This window comes from Paroedura picta, chromosome 8 (assembly GCF_049243985.1).
Source record: "Paroedura picta isolate Pp20150507F chromosome 8, Ppicta_v3.0, whole genome shotgun sequence".
NCBI classification, from domain to species: Eukaryota; Metazoa; Chordata; class Lepidosauria; order Squamata; family Gekkonidae; genus Paroedura; species Paroedura picta.
In genome coordinates, this window is record NC_135376.1 from 28669392 (window position 1) to 28686193 (window position 16802).

General features: G+C 42.0%; 2 protein-coding genes and 1 long non-coding RNA gene across 7 annotated transcripts in view; 1 reads left to right on the forward strand and 2 right to left on the reverse strand.

Annotated features, from left to right (window-relative positions):
* MFF (mitochondrial fission factor) overlaps positions 1-9928 on the reverse strand; it is a 32393-nt gene extending 22465 nt beyond the window's left edge. For 2 of the 5 annotated variants that reach the window (XM_077348850.1, XM_077348848.1), the window contains exons 1-5: positions 9727-9906; positions 7133-7295; positions 3745-3965; positions 2196-2368; positions 1142-1230 (exon numbers count right to left, since the gene is read on the reverse strand). In XM_077348850.1, coding sequence (XP_077204965.1) covers positions 1142-1230; positions 2196-2368; positions 3745-3965; positions 7133-7170 — 521 coding nt within the window. In that variant the 5' untranslated portion in view covers positions 7171-7295; positions 9727-9906. Of the gene's footprint in view, positions 1-1141; positions 1231-2195; positions 2369-3744; positions 3966-7132; positions 7296-9726 lie in introns of all 5 variants that reach the window. The other 3 variants (XM_077348852.1, XM_077348853.1, XM_077348849.1) reach the window with 3 other exon arrangements.
* Positions 9929-9958: 30 nt separating this feature from the next.
* LOC143843178 (uncharacterized) lies at positions 9959-15252 on the forward strand. The gene is made up of 3 exons (XR_013233482.1): positions 9959-10115; positions 10426-10517; positions 14723-15252. It is a non-coding gene; the product is annotated as an uncharacterized LOC143843178 (long non-coding RNA).
* COL4A3 (collagen type IV alpha 3 chain) overlaps positions 15186-16802 on the reverse strand; it is an 88410-nt gene continuing 86793 nt past the window's right edge. Inside the window, exons 51-52 of the mRNA XM_077348833.1 lie at positions 16372-16544; positions 15186-15501 (exon numbers count right to left, since the gene is read on the reverse strand). Of these exons, the coding sequence (XP_077204948.1) occupies positions 15417-15501; positions 16372-16544 (258 nt within the window). The 3' untranslated portion in view covers positions 15186-15416. The remainder of the gene's footprint in view (positions 15502-16371; positions 16545-16802) is intronic.

The following is a 16802-nucleotide window of genomic DNA, read 5'->3' on the forward strand; positions in this document are numbered from 1 at the left end:
TCCCAAGAGATCTCTTGGCCTCACCTGGAGGTCAGCAACCCTACCCATCCTTGTGATCTCTCCCCTTCCCCGTTCCCTTATCCAGTCATCTAGGGTTTGCCCCACCTGATCTCCCCTTTGAGTCATCCCCTCACATATACACATATTCTTCTACCATCCTTGTTTCTCTCCTGCTTCCTTTCTTCCATTTTCAGGAAATTTGGGTTGGTACAGGCACTCAAAATGCTGGCCAACGATGTCACTGTTCTGTTTTGAGCCCCCATTTAAAAAACAATCTGCATACTCATCATGTATATTTTTTTTGATTCACACATTAGGAGCTTGGAAATTAGGTATCTAACTCCCCACAGTTTTCATTTGGAATAAGTTGCTTTGATACTTTAAGCTGTTGGTACATTAAGCAGGTAACACAGAATGAATTCTAACACAACTCATAGAATTCCAGCCTACAAGAATATATCCTAAAAGCATTTCACATACATTCTGGATCATACACAGACAGAAAAAAGACAAAAACCAGAGGAAACCATAAAAAAAATAAGGGTAAAGCATTAAGCAGCACTGCTTTTCATTGATTAGTTAAAACTTCACTGATTATCTAGAACTTCAGATTTTTTTTAAATGACACACAAACACATTCATGTGTTATATAGCTTACACAGACCCTTGGTGGGGTTTCAGAATCTGACCAGTATATTAAATTCTAGGCTAACTTTTACTAAGTGACTCCCAATATTTCTAACCAAATTGATAACCAGTAGACAACTTAGCTGTGTACTTAAATTAAGATGAACTGTTGATGCTTTAGAGATTTTTAGAAGTGGACAAAATGTTTTGATTATAAGACTAGCCACATATACGTATTTAAAGAAACTACCAACTGCTAATATATGGACATTTTAGCATTTGTTCTAAATTCTGCAGTTAAACAATATACAATTTTGAGGACAAAAAAAAAAGTCAGGAATGTTACCTCCAACTAGCATTTTTGTTTAACATACAGATTTTAATATCGTTCAGAAGAGAACTGTAATCTTCTGCTATTATATTGTTTACCATCACTTGGTTAGGTATATTCTGAGCATGAAATGAGAAGCAACAGACAAAACTTTTGACACATGTCAAGAAGATTTCTACTCACATTGACTCATTTCTGACCAATTGACCATTTTGACGAGTTGCATTTTCACTCATGGAACGTTCTCTTTTCAGCCTTCCAACTGAGCGAAGCTGAAAAATAAAGGAAGACAAAAAAGAAACAGACAAACTTTTAGAATCTGTCTTATTGACAACAAGGGTCCTCTAATGCTGATCTGTAGACCACTTTCATGTAGGTGCCATGCATCAAATGCATCATTCTCCCCTTATCCCCAGTCTGAGATCTTTTTCTCAGTCAAAACCAAAAAAGAAAAGAAAAAGAAGCTTATCTGTAATTCCTGAAAATAAGAGTTTTCTGAGTAGTAACTTCATGTTATTGAACAAAACCAGACATGGAAGACAACAGGAAGTTTATAAATACATAGGCAATCCTTTGCAACTTGTGTGGCTCCATAAGAATCCTCTTAAAGCAGGGTCCTATTTCAGTGTGGTTCTTAACACCCAACAGCTCCTAAAAGATTCCTGTTAATCACCACCACCAGGGTTCTGGATGCACATACACAAAGCCAGGATTTTTACAAGTGTGACAGAAGTGCGGTAAGAGCAGATTATTTTGGAAAGGTCTACTCAAGTTTAAAACTGTGATTACTGGTTAAAAGTTAGCATTTGCACCACACTTATGACTGTTAGTTGGAAGAATGTTAGGTATACTCTGTTAAGTATACTCCTTACTCTGATGCTAGCTTCACACTTTCTGTCCTATCCAACTGTTCAAATGGTCCCCATCTCAACTGCCTCTTCTCTTTCCTGGCTCTCCTGTCATTCCATTCCTATACTGTAAAGCCAGATGGTATTACAGTAGCCAAGCACTCAAGAGTTGACAAAAAGAACCTAAGAAAAGTGTACTTTCCCTTATAACAGGAAATATTCACATTAAGTACACACTATATTATACACAACAAAGCCATTCTCTGTTCAACACCAATCTGACATGGAGTACACTGTGCAGGAAATACTCGGATGCTTTTTTTTTAACTTCCTTGCTAAATAAAATCCTGTAACAAAATGTGATGGACCCTGACAGAATGGATACTAGCCTCTTCATTTTGAGGAGTCTGGGCAGAAGCTCTTTCCAGATCCAGGAAATCTAGCGGTCGTTCACTGAGCGAGATAACACGGGGAGGCGTTTTCAGTGATAAAGGCTTGAACGGGGTTGATTGGAGAACATCTAGATCTGCGGGTCTGGAAAATGGAATGTCTTCACTGTTGCCTGCAACAACAGCAAGACATTAAAAACCAGGGACATTAAAACACTTCATTTATTAACTATGGTTTAGTGCAGGGGTAGTCAAACTGTGGCCCTCCAGATGTCCATGGGCTACAATTCCCAGGAGCCCCTGCCAGCAAATGCTGGCAGGGGCTGCTGGGAATTGTAGTGCATGGACATCTGGAGGGCCGCAGTTTAACTACCCCTGGTTTAGTGGGTAGCTTGCTGGAGCTGGACTTGTACAAGTTGAAGTTCAGATCCCACTTCAGGTAGGAATTCACTGGGCCTCACCTGAAATTATAAAGTACTTTGCACACTATCACTGCATCTTACGCAAAGCCAATGAGTGTGTCCCGGAATAAATCTGGAGAAGTTTACTACTGTAAAAGCACTCTACAGTTCCTATACATAATACAACATTTTGTATCTAAAATGTTTTTTCTTGACATAATCGCAACAGAACAAAGCGTTAGATAAACCCTTACTTGCTGTTAGTATTCGGCTATCTCAACACCAACAAGTGCAATACAGGCTAAAATTTGACAGTTAAATGTATTTATTTATATCTTTTCCACTTTCTCTCCAAGGACTCAAGGCGGATTACAACGGAAATAAAATTACATATATAAGAGTTACAGATACAAAAATAGAAATTTAAGTTAAATTAGGTTTTAAAACATTAAAAGCAAAAGAATTAGTAACTGAATTGACCAAGCTTTCTGTATTATATGGGGGGGGGAAGGGGGGGGTCATACAAATAACTCTTTAATTGCAGTTTAGTTTGGTGGATTCTGATAGGGAAGACAGCAGATTCAGATTTCTTTTCAGGCCTCAATCATAGGCCTGGTAGAACAGGCCCTATGGAAATGTTTAAGGTTCTGCAGGGTTCTGATCTCATCTGGCAGAATGTTGATCCCATTGTCAGATTTACTGGAACTACATTATAGTCAGGGGGAATCCTTAGTAGGGGGGTCACAGTAGATGTTAGCATTTCAGTTCTGGTTATCTACAGAGGACTGCAAACTGCAGGACTACACCACATGCCATTTTTGGAAGTCTGCCCAACTATATTTTACAAAACCTTTCATGCATATCAGTATCAAATCAATCCCATGGAAAGACAGATGGATCACTAGTTTCAGGCATTCCGAAATAAAGGAACAAACAACCAATACAGTTCTCATAAGTCCTTAGCTGTCTTTCCACTGGAAGCACTTTAGTTCTAGATTGATTCACTTTAAGAATCTCTGCATGTAGGTCTTTGCCTGATTGCAGATACTGTTTCAGAACAGCCATGTTTGTTACACTAGATAGGAACATGGAGAAAGTCAGAATTTGACAATACTTTAGCAATACCTGTCACCCAAAGGTAAACGTACCTGCCACTACAATCCGCTCTGGCACCTGCATTGTCACACTGGCATTGGGAAGCCCTCCGTCAGCAACACTCTGCTCAAGATCCGCATTTGGTGGAGCTACCTTGAGTTTTTCTGGAACTCTCATTCTCTGGTTGATCCCTTCAGTGTACTCAATTTCATACTGAATTCGATTCATTTCTGCCATCTCAGCAGCTGGAGATGGGAACGCTGCTGCACTCATCCTGACATGAAACAAAACAACTCAAATTATCCCGCTACAGTAAAGAGTAATGCATTGGCTTCTTGTATTCTTGGCACACATACACAAAAGTTTTTCACTAATTTAGCAGATTTTTCTTTTTTTCCAAAGCACCAACCATTGTGTAAAGATGTGTAGTAAAATGGGGCCACTAAAATATTCCCTGTAATTTTACATGCAGATTAAAATTCAGGTTGCTGCTTCCTTTAATTACTGAAATCTCTTCTTGCACAGGCAAGGTTCATATCCTCTTTCTTTAGAAGCCTAGCACAAAGAATTACTATGAGCAGATGAAAAATAAATATAAATTGTTGTGTATGCTCAACTGGGATAATTGTATCAGGCATATGGAACAGGGTACAACTCTGTAAGTATGACAAATCAGAGTATATAAGAGCTTGCGTTTAGATAAAGCTCTGGCATACATTCTGACCTGAATAACTGAAAAGAAGGCTTCTTCTCTCCCTCCCGCCCAGTTTCACTCACACCTATTTGCAACAGTGTCAGAAAACTATTGTAGACATTATCTACAGAAAGTCAGGGTGAAACAAGACTAAATTGCAATTAACCTGACATACCCATATGTTCAGAATGTGCTTTGTGCAATTTAGCACTTTAGCAACAAAAAAGCTGCCGTATTTTTTATTTATTTATATTTATATATTAAGTGCCAAGAACAAAGTTGTCCACTTAACTTCTACAGACTAGTGCTAATCTTAAGTGATAGGGTACAAAACAGGTGCAAATTTCGTTCTGCACATCATTCATGCCACCTATGCCAACTGGAACAACACTTAGCGTATGTGGTCTTCTTGCCAAGCCAATCAAACGAAACAGCGACAGGTACTTCCTGCTAAACAGTCACATAGCTCAACAAACATACAAGTTTCACTACTGAACCATGCAGGTTGAAGTCCAGTAGCATCTTAGAGATCAACAAGATTTTCGGGGCATGAGCTTTTGAGAGTCAAAGCTCCTTTCCCCTGATGAAGGGAGAGTTGACTTGCAAGATCATACTCTGAAAATCTTGTTGATCTCTAAGGCGCTTTTTATCACCGGGGACTGGTCAACGCTTGACAATCTTAATGAGGCCCGGGGGGTTAGTCTTTTGCCGAGGGACATCACCGCTGCCTGAGCCCCTCCTCCACCTGTTTTCCTGCCGGTGCCACTGACTTCCCGCCGCCCACTGGGGGGCGCTGCCAGCAGCATCTGCACACTGCCACGTTGAGCGGGAGCCCCAGCCATGGCGGCTGCTGGAGGGCACCAATGTTGAGCTGGCGGCAGAGTGGCAGGGCAGCCCCCAAGGCAGCAGCCAGGGAGGAGGAGCCACGGCCCGGTACCGACTGATCCACGGAACGGTACCGGTCTCCGGACTGGGGGTTGGGGACCACTGCTCTAAGGTACTACTAGACTCAAATCTAGGTGTTCAACAGCAAACCAAAACAGCTATACTCTGAAACTATTAAACCATGGTTAACCTAATTCATGTTTTGTCACCGGTGAAGGCAAACTGATTTCAATCGTGCACTATTTACGTTTAAAAAAAAAGAATTGATACCCACTAATTAATTGTAAACCAAGATTCTTAACAAGTAACATCTCATTAATTTGTATCATTACCCTGGATATGACTTGCTTAAAGTGTACCTGGCTGAATTAGACCAAGTTCAGTATTCTTGGGAATAATACCAGTGCTGGATGGGCCTATTTTTTGCTCCTCTCTAGGCAAAGTGCTAGAAAATCTTCACAATAATGTTATCTTTGTAACCTCATTATTTCAGAAGTAGGTTGTGAACGTAACATAAGATCTGTTGAAGTTTAGCACTGACATCTGAACACTGATCTTGATATCAGAGGATTAGGCACTTTATTTGCCAGTATGTATTAATTTGCCATCAGCCTGTTTACCAGATCCATCATCATATAAAATGTCCTCAAGAAAACTGCACTGAAAATATCTAAAATAAGGAATGTTAGAAATGTTGAAATATTTGGAAATGTTATGGGATTTTTTTATATGATGTGATCCACCACGAGCCAGCTTGCTGGGAGCGGCGGTATATAAATGTAATACATTTTAAAAAATATTTGGATAATCAAGACTGAAACATTTCAAACTAGCCTAATACCTGACATTTCATTTGTCTGTCAGTAGCAAGGTTCTGTCTACTGAAAGATACCTGGTAGTTCAGTATATGTCTAGGCACAGTATACTCTTTGAGGAATTCTTGCAAAGAGGAAACAAGCAAGAACTGGGAGTACAAGTCACTGTTCCCTTTTACCTCAACAGTATCCCAAAATCTAGCACCATTCTTTTTATTCCACGCACCAAGGTATAAATGTAACCTTGGACAACAATTGGATGTCAAACCTTACTGGCCTTTGGAGACTCTGGGAAAGCATCTTCATCCTACACAGCTCTAAACCACAACACATCAAATGTTTTGTTTCATGCTCACAGGACATGACAGAGTAGGAAAAAATATTCACTGTCTGGCTTTTGTAAACAGAACGGCAATCGTTTTTTGTTTTTGTTTTTTGGTTTTTACCAACCATTAACAAGGATGGAAAAATTGCCAACATTTTAAAGCTACTACAATATTGGGCAACTAGCTTTTTAGCCCTGTGGAGTTATACAAAATTTTATTCAATTTTAAGTTCAAAAGAAAGGATTTTATTTAGGAACTAGCTTCAAAGCCCCCATTCCTAAAAACGGGCCTTGAAAGGGCCCCCTCCCCTGGCCTCTAGCCAGACAGCTTAAGGTGGCTTTGGGCAGCAGCCAGGCGGGGCTGGGAGGCCCTCCTTAGCATTCCCTCCACCACAACGCTTTGCCCAGGGCCCTCTCACCTGCTGCTGGCTCCAGGCACTGAGGCGTCTGAGAGCAAAGAGGCTAGAGTCCAGGGACGGAGGGCAAGAGCTCCAGGTACAGAGCCAATCAGGGCAAAGCTGGCTGCACCCTGATTGGCCCTATTCCAACTTAGACAGCTGGACATGTCCCACCCCCTAGGTTGTTTCATAAATATATAGAGGAACAACAATGGATAGTCTGGCCAGAGACCAATTTACATAACAATTTAATTATGTTAGAATCTACAGACATTCTCTACTCACTACTACAAGCACAAGCTCAACTCTAAGGCTTCCACTAACCTTCCTAAAGGAATGTCACTGCTCGATCGCTTGTTCATTTTGGTGTTTGCTTGCAAGGTTTTAATCAAATGTTACTACACTGCAGCACTGTTTAAGTTATATAACAGTCTCCCTAAACAGTGGAACTTTTGTACATAAGACAGCATGACAACTGCTTTTCAAGCTGTAAGGGAAAAAAACAAGAGCAACATTAGGCATATCACTTCACTTTTTTACCTAAGGCATTTGAAATCTATGAATCTATTATGTAGTGGCAACTTAACAGGAATATGCTAAATAGTTTCCAAATAGTACATGTTTATGGATTCAAAGGTGCCCACTGCCTTTGGAAGTCCCGGATTCTGATTTTGAAAGAGAGGTGATTTCATTCATAGTGCTCTTGAAGACACAGAGCAGCCAGTTGACAAACTGTCCACAATTTAAACAATGATCACAAAAAACCCTGTGCTTATGAAAGTCCAAAATAAATGGGCATGTAAATTCTTTGATCTTAGATTGCGGGGCAAGCTGATTAAGAGAGGGAATGTGACCATTTCAGCCTGTGGTGGACTAGAATACCCCAATGAGTGACTGAAGCAGTTGTGCAGAACAAAATGCGAGTCCAAAGGCACATTTAAGACCAACAAAGTTTTATTCAAGGTGTGAGCTTTCCTCAGACCTGAAGCAGTGGTGTGTTGGGGGTACAACACACAACTACCCGTATGATTTTTTTTGCAACCTCAGGGCTGAAGAACAAAACAATGAAGGCATTGGTCAGCAATTGCTTTCTTAAGGGCAAAGGAAGACATGTGAATAAAGGATAATATAGCCAGGGCAACTGTGAACTGCTGTCACAAGGGTTACCAGCCAGGGGAGCATATTCCCTAGCCTTCATAGAGCTCTCAAAGCAATATATATGTGCATACCACAGAGGGGTGGAGGAAGGCAAGGCAAGGCAAGATGAAGCACACTTAGGTCTGGGCTGCATGAACAGGAAATGCCAAAAGATATCAAATCCCTGAAACCAAAACTGCCTAGTCATAGTCTACCAAACAAATACTTATGCAGAAAAATGCGGCTAGTGTGACTAAAGATGGCCATCAGGGTTGTCAGATGAAAAAATACATATGAGAAAAACTAGCCTTGTTGGAAGCAGTTCTGGTGCAAACAATAGCTAACCTGGTGACAGAATTGGAACATACTGGGCCAGGAGTGGGAGGCTGAGCCAACTTTATGGCAAAATCAGCAACAAATAACCCAGGGATTATGGTCCTCACTCAACCACTTTACTACAGAGGAAAAGGCTTGCCAACGTGTATTCCCTAACTGTGTGCCTATGCCCAACTGGTTCTATATGCAGCTGCTGGGCTGGCACGGAAGCACCGTAGATATAATAATAGAAGCTGCTGCAGTGTTTATAGACCAAGCACTCAACTCTGCATGCGGCAGCATATTCTCACGGGGATCAAGCTGCCCTATATGCATATACCTGGTCACAAGAAAAAGCAAAAGAACATTAATTCAAAAATAAAAATGAGAACTTAGATCAATATTTGTGTTTAACTAGCACATTCAGCTGTAGACACACTGGATGTTACACAAAAATCTCAACACATGTACAAAAAAAATCTCATCTGTGATCTTGTGCACATTCACAGGGCCATGTGTCTACTGAGTCATGGCAGTGGTCTACCAAGGTCAGCCCTGTATACTCTGCTGGGAAGCAGCTCTACAGGATTTCAGATAGAGGTCTAGATTGACAACTACTCTATCCTTTTAAACAGAGATGCCAAGGACTGAATCTAGGGTCCCTGGTCTATTTTTCTCTTACCAATAGATGTGTTTGCATGCAGGATCACACCGCTGATACCTATTAAAGTCTGTATGGTCTATTCTGACTAGCAGTAGCTGTCCAAGTGAATGTCATGACCAACCACCCGAAGAGAGATCCTGGAGACGGAGACGGAACCTAGTACAGTTATCCTCCAGGCGGGGCCTGGGGCACTCCTAACATTTAAGTGATCTCTTGCCAACAGGTTTCCTGAAGAAAATATTGTTGCTTTGGAGGATGGACTCAACTGCAGTAAACCCCAGTGAGACCCCTCCCTTTCCCCAATCTCAAACTCCACCTCCCAAATTTCCAGAATTGCCCATCTCAGAGTTGGCACCCCTATGTGCAACCCGGGACAGTTTGCAGGCAGAGCAACTGCTGCACCTCTGAGCCATTCCCTGCCCGGCCCACATTAAGGGGGAAAGAGTCACGCCTGGGCCCCCACTGGGGAGAAAAGTGGGGTCCAACACATCGGGCAGCCGGGCCCGCAGGGAGACACACCAGGGGCTGTGGCAGGCGAACGGGGCGCGGGGAGGAGACGGAGGCAGACGCGGGGCTGAAGCCGCGGCTCCAGCGGACCCCTCAGGAAAGGGCGGCACAACGGCGGGCGTCGCGGGGCAGGGGGAAGGCAGGGCCGAGGCGGCAGCCGGGGGGGTGGGGGGGGAGGAAGGGAGGGGGTCGCCGCCACTTCTTTTCCCGCTCGGTCGCCCCCGCCTGCTGTAGTGGTGGTGGTGGTGGTGGTGGGAGGAGAAGGCCCAGACCCACAGACCCCGCCAGCTCTCACCCGGAGGCCACCGGAAAGGCGGCTGCCTCTTTCCCCGGGGATCGGCTCCGGCCCGGAGGGCTCCGCCTCGTCTGCTTCTGTCCGGAGCCGTTGGCGGGGCACAAACCACCGCGCCGAGCGCCTTATCGACACAACTCCGGGACAAAAAGAAAACAAACGACTAGGGTTGCCCCCATTGAGCCACCGTAACCGGTAGCTAGAAGCACGCTGTGCCCGGGTCACGTGGCCGAAGAAGGGCGGAAGGCGTGGCGGCCATCTTTATCGCGGAAACAGGGCCGTTCTTTGGTCGAGCCGAAACCGTTTCTTCCGTTCCGGCCAATAGATTCGGAAATAAAGCAGAAGAGGCAACCTGAACTATTTTTCTGGCTTGCGCTTTCTTTAGCTGCTTAGTGAGTGTTGATTAACGCTATTTGCCTTTTACTGTGCCACATTAAACGCCTACCCCTGGTGTCCATATGAAAGGAGGGAGATTTGACCTCTTATAAAACTTCCTGCGGGTAGTTTATTGGATGCCAGCTAGGATTGCCAAATCTTCCCGGCCACCAGCGAGGGGTTGGGAGGGAGGGTGTAGGATTGCAGACCTAGGTTGTGAAATTTCTGGAGAAATTGCATTTCTGCAGAATTTCCACTGACTTCTTACATTATTTTATAATCCTAAGAACAACTCTGCAAGTCCGTGTTATTGTCCCCATATTGCAGATGATGACTGAGAGAGAAGTATGGCTTGCCTATTGGACTGTTAGCTTCAACTGGGAACATTTCTGGAGATTTGGGGGCAGTACCTAGGGAAGGTAAGCAGAGAAACAGAGTCTACCCAACAACTCTACTATGCCCTCCAGTCAGTGGTTCTGATCTATGTAGTCTATAGATCCATGGATACTGGCAACCCTACTTTCCTTAAGTAACCTAGTGGGTTAATGGCAGAAAGGAAAATGGAGAGTTCCTATATTATAGCTTATAGTCCAGTCCAATGCATGCATAAGTATGGGCAGTTGTGTTTAGTCAAACATATATTCAGTTAAATGTTTATACGCAGGGTTTGAACAAAAGGTTGCTTTGGTCACCCTGGTTGATGACCTGTATTGAGAACTAACGGGGGGGGGGGGATGTATCAGTTCTGTTGATCTCTCAGAGGTCTTTGATACTATTGACCACAGTATCCTACTGAGCCACCTCTCAGCATTGGGATGAAGGAGCATAATATTGATGACGGTTTGAATCATATAAGTCTTAGAAAAGAGTGTTGAGGGATTCATGCTCCACCCCATGGCATTAGCCAGTGGTGGGCCACAGGGTTTCATTTTATCTCCCATGCTTCAAATGGCAATAGCCATTTGAAGCCACTGGAAGAGGTAATTAAGAAGTAAGGGCCATGATATCACCAGTATGTGGATGATACCCAGTTCTTTATTTTCCACCTAATTCCAAGGAGGCTGTTAATATTGTGAACTGGTGCTTGGAATTAGTAATGAGCTGGATGAGGGTGAAAAAGCCAACACTTAATCCTAACAAGACAAAGGCTCTCTGAGTTGGTAGAAAGGCAGACCAGGGACTTCAGAACTCTCGTGTCTGGATGGGGTTATACTCCCCTTGAAAAGCCAGGTTCACACCTTGAGTGTGCTGCTCAACACAGTAGTCAGTCACCTTTGAAAACCAGGTGACTGCAGTGGCTTGGGGGGCATTTGCCCAGCTCTAGCTGATGTGTTCATTTGGATACAGATCAGCTCTGGAGCCCAAGTTAAGGTGGCAGCTTTGTCCTTTGAAGTCCTTCATGGCTTAGGAAAGGAGTATCCAAAGGACCATCTTCTCCCATACTTTTTTGTATGGGATTAAGTTTGCAGGGGGAGGCCCTCCTGGCTCTCCCACCAACTAAAGATGCATGTTCGGTGGGAACAGAAGAGTGGAACTTGTCTGTGGCAACCCCACCACTAAGGAACAACCTTGCCAGTGAGGTGTGCCTGGACCCCTCCTTGTCGACCTTCAGGTGGATGTTGAACACAATTTTTTTTAGGGCTGCATTTTGATTGATTACAATCCTAATTGGAGTTCCTAAACTGATTTTAATAGTTGTTTTCAAATAATATTTTATTAATGCCATAAGCTGCTTTGAATTCTGCGAGGGAGAAAGGCAGCTAATTAAGCAAATAAATAAAATGATTGCAGCCCTATAGCAGTCCTATGCAGTTACCCTAGTTCCAGTTGTTGTAGTATGTTGTAATCGTTTTGGAGACAAACAAAAATTTCTGTGATACATTCACTTTTATTAAAATTGTTTTTCCATTTCCAAAAGATCATTTCTCATGTTTCCTCAAGGACTGCAGCATTAAAACAAAAAAACTGCATGAGGGAAGCGAGTTAGCCATAAGGCTAATGGCACTGCCCAAACCATGCTCTGAAAATGGTCACAGTGATTTCTGGATCGGCACAGAAACCAGCCAGTCAATGCTGTGGAAATCTAGTTTTTCTGCAAACCAGAAGAACAGATTTCCCCTGTTCCTAGTTCATGTGACAGCTATGTCAAAATTATGATGAGTTCAGTTCTGAGTTTACTGTTGAAATTTGATGGATCTGTCGTAGCTCATGGAAAACGTCTTCATAAATGCTGCAAAGTCCCTGCAAACAGTAGAAATGTAAATAATCACAGAATTTCTTACACGGAGCCTTAATGAGAAAGATGAAAAAATTAAGTGCAATATGAAACCTTACTCAACCACAGTGAAGACAAACAAGTAGCAATCTCAACAGTGGGGAAAATCTGAGTCACTCTCTCCTGCTAGTTATTTTAGGACTGACATTAACTATGGCAACAGATACCATGACAATAAACTTATTCAGCTGCTGCTGTTTATTTTTTGCTATCACGTCACAGTTGACTTACGGTGGCCTCGTGGGATTTTCAAGGCAAGGGACAGTCAGAGGGGTTCGTCATTGCCTGCCTTTGTGTCACAACTCTAGTATTCCTTGGAGATCTCATATCCAAATACTAGCCTGGGTAAATCCTGCTTAGCTTCCAAGCCCGGCTAGCATGAGCAATTCTGTTCAGGGTGCTTCTGCAACTGTGCTCAGGATTACACTGCTGCACAAATATTCCTGGTTGGCTATGCTGTTCATTCCACTACTCACAGAAGCCCCTACATCTTATGCAGCTTCACACATGTTTATCTTCATCTAGCACAAAATGCCTGCGTCCTGAGAATTTACCTGTTCTTATGTTCTGTACAATACAAAAAATACTGTTAAGAAAAACAAAGATTACTGTAAGCATGGGCTACATGGGGTTGTAGTTATCTTATCCTTTTTAGATCCTTCCCAGAAAAGGAATATAAAGAATTTTAATATATGAAAGGGGTGAATACATTTGTCTGAGGATAACAATGTTTTATTTTCTATGACAGTCTATAAGCCTTTCAGTTGGTATATTGGTTCATAGTACAAATGTTAACATTCCTGTACTAATTTGTCTTTTCTAATGGTTGGCACCTTACTAGAAGTGCTGATTGGCCAGTGCAACATGTCTTAGCATCAGACTGGTTTGGAATAATATATTTAAGTGGGGTGGGGACCTTAAGTTTTTTTAAAAAGTCAGTAGTAAATAGACACTTAAATTTTCTTTACAAAGATAATTTACTTGCAAAAATATACTAGGAACAAGGCAAAGTTGGCAGTTCAGTGGATCTGTGAATCCTATATTTAGAATCATTCAGGTGCAAAATTATGTATTAGTGAGACTTTTTATGGCTGATTATTACAATAAGACAGTTCTGCAGGTATCAAAAGTAATGAACGTATAAAAATGGTTCATCTGTAGCTTTAAAATATAAACAGAGCTTATGTTTCTGTATAAAGGCCCTGATGCAGCTGACAGCATGTTTTGTTGTTTACAACTACAGGCTCCAGACTGGTATTTAGATCACTCAATAGATTTATCCATCAAACTCAATATGATTTCCATTCACATCTGGATACAAATTAGCATATGTGGGGCATAGGACTTAACTAAATTGAATGTTCTAGCACAAATCTTTTCAAGATACAATTACTTGAAATTCTGCCCAAATGATACTCTGGTTGGCTGCTTTGATTTCACAGAATAAAATATCATTACATTCAACCAATTCCTCCAACCACTGTTTAAGTCACCAAAACCTGAATGTGTAGATAATTGTTAGTTTAATAGAGGTGAGTAACAATGGTCTTTGCATTCAATGCACTGACAGAGATACAATGCACAAGAGAATGAGTGCTGAATCCAATGCAAGGGTCTATCTCCAGCAGCTCCAGGCAAAAGGATCAGATACTAAGTGATGTGAAAAATCTCTTCCTGAGATCCTGCAGAAGTGCTGCCCCTGGGAGTAGATGGTACTGAACTTAGCTGACTCAGAGACAGCTTCATGATGTTGGTCCTTTGACTGAACAATTATTGTATAATCTATCTAAATGCTATGCACGTTTTTGGTACATTCCTGCTTTGCAAATACATCTACAAAATCACAACCACTATGACAGTCTCAGCTGTTATACTGCTACATCAGCAAACAAAAGAGAACCAGTTGTTTTGTAGCTTTTAAAAAGTTTTCTGTGTTGATCTAACTTGCCACAGCTGCCAGGTGTTAAACAGGGGAGGGTCATTTACAAGCCTGCCATAGTTTTATCTCCATAAAGACAAAAAGACAGCTGGAAATAAAATGAAGTTTTCAACTATCACTTTTCTCAATACTTTCAAAGCCAGTTTGGTGTAGTGGTTAGGAGTGCGGACTTCTAATCTGGCATGCACTCCCCCACATGCAACCAGCTGGGTGACCTTGGGCTCGCCACAGCACTGATAAAGCTGTTCTGACCGAGCAGTGATATCAGCGCTCTCTCAGCCTCACCCACCCCACAGGGTGTCTGTTGTGGGGAGAGGAATGGGAAGGCAACTGTGAGCTGCTTTGAGCCTCCTTTGGCTAGTGAAAAGCGGCATATAAGAACCAACTCTTCTTCTTCTTTCATCTTTCAGGCCTAGATCAGCAAGACTCAGAAGCCTAATGATTTGACTATATGCAAACGATATGTACTGCTCTTGTGGAACTAAAAACCAAGTTTGTATTGTAAGTCTGCATTTCTAATTAGTCAAGAAGCATGGCCAGTTCACTGATGCAGAAATGTTACTATTCCATATACTCAGGTACAGAAGGAAACAACCGGTGAAGATGACACATTTGAAGAAATGTCAAAAGGCTTCATGTAGTGTCATGTTTTTTTTGCTGTTTTTCTACAGTTCCCTGTGATACAGTTTAAGTAATATCTGTTTTGACAACACTGGTGTAAAGCACTGCTACCAACATTTCTCTGTTTCCAATGGAAAACCATCACCCCAAGATGGCAGTTCTGTTTTCCAGATAACAGCCTGATGCCCCTTAATTCATAACCGAAGTGGCCTTGGGCATGACCTAGTTCAGAAAGAGAAAAACCTGTGGCACTGCCAGCACAAACAATTTACTTTGAGAAAGTACTTTGCATTTCATCTGAAATAAAATAGTTAAAATATTGCACTTTTTCATTATAACACACAGCATTGGCATTTTCAAGTACAAATACAGTTCAGTTTTCAGTGAAAACATTATTAACAAGTTCAGAAAATATTCTGGATTTCATTTGCTGTTGCAGGGTGGATTTGAGCCACAGCGTTAAGTTCTCCATTCACACTTGTTTCAATTTGATCTCCTCATGCAGACTTGACAGCGGCTGATAATTTTTTCTAGTTCTCCAGCTTTCACAGTTTGTGGCAATGGTTTCCTTTAAAAATAAACAAAATCTCTATATATAAATAAAATAATTTATTTCTAAAAATTATGGTCATGAACATTTATTAAAACTTAGTGAGAGCTCAATAACAACCAGGAAGTCATGTAAATAGTAAGTCAATACCTTTTTAATGTTCCAACCCACCAACCAATATGTCTGCTCATCTTCAGCCTTTCCTCCCCCAGTGGCCTCAACCAAAGAAAAACATGGTGCTAGTTGTTGGCTAGTCCCAGTTGCAAGATGTTGGCCACTGGGTTAGACCCGGGTACATGATAAGGTCTTGGGCATACCTCACTTCCTCCTGTACTTCCGCCTCCCTCCCCTTTCTGCTTTCTCTTTTCCTCCTCCCCTCTCAAGTTTGTCTGCTTTCTTCTCTCCTACTTACCCACCAAACCACCTACCTTTATCTTCCTCCTAGTTTTAGCTATGTTTATTATTGACATTGTTTACATTACTGTGAGACGTAACTGGCCAAAGGTCACTTAGTGGGTTCCAAAGGATATTAGTGAAGGGACATAGGCTATCCAATGAAGGGCCAATACTATGAGTTAGCAGCAGGCAAATGGATTCCACATAATCAACACTGGCATGATGGATTTTTGTGTCAATTCTGCTCTTATCAGTACTGCTGTGCTGGTTCCACTAGCCCTCTGTCCCTGCATAGCACAGCTGTACAAGGAACTTTATGCAGCTACTGACATCATAGACAAGGAGGAGGAAGGGTCAGTGTAGGAGGTATAATATACATGAAACTACCTTAGTAACAAAAAGTATGAGACAATTGTCACTTTTGCAACAGCAGTACTTTGCTTTGACATCACAGACAAAAGATTTTGGGCTCTGCAGAATAAATTAGCATACCTGAACATTTTTCTTGAATTTAATGAAGCCAGCCAGAAACTGTAGGAGTTTGAGTAATAATTGCACGTCCCTCTGCCATGACATTCTATAAATGGGATGGCATAAAACTTTTCTAAACACGATCCTGGAGATGCCAGCGCCTGTCCAGATGCTTCTGAGCCTGCACCTGTATACTGTAATAATACATTTCTTCCATGAGAACATGGTTCAGTGGTATTTTTTTTAATGCAGGTAAGTAATACTGGAGTTGAAACATGTTTGAACATTAGTACCCACTATGAGGATGAGGCTACAGAGTGGTATTGGTGGCAATAGCCAGCATTAAGTTAATACCATTGCCAGTTTCCACCACCAAATGAAAAGCAGCACATTAATTCCAAAAAGAGTTTAATAGTATATTACAAATGGGTTCCCATCAAGCAGCTTTGTTT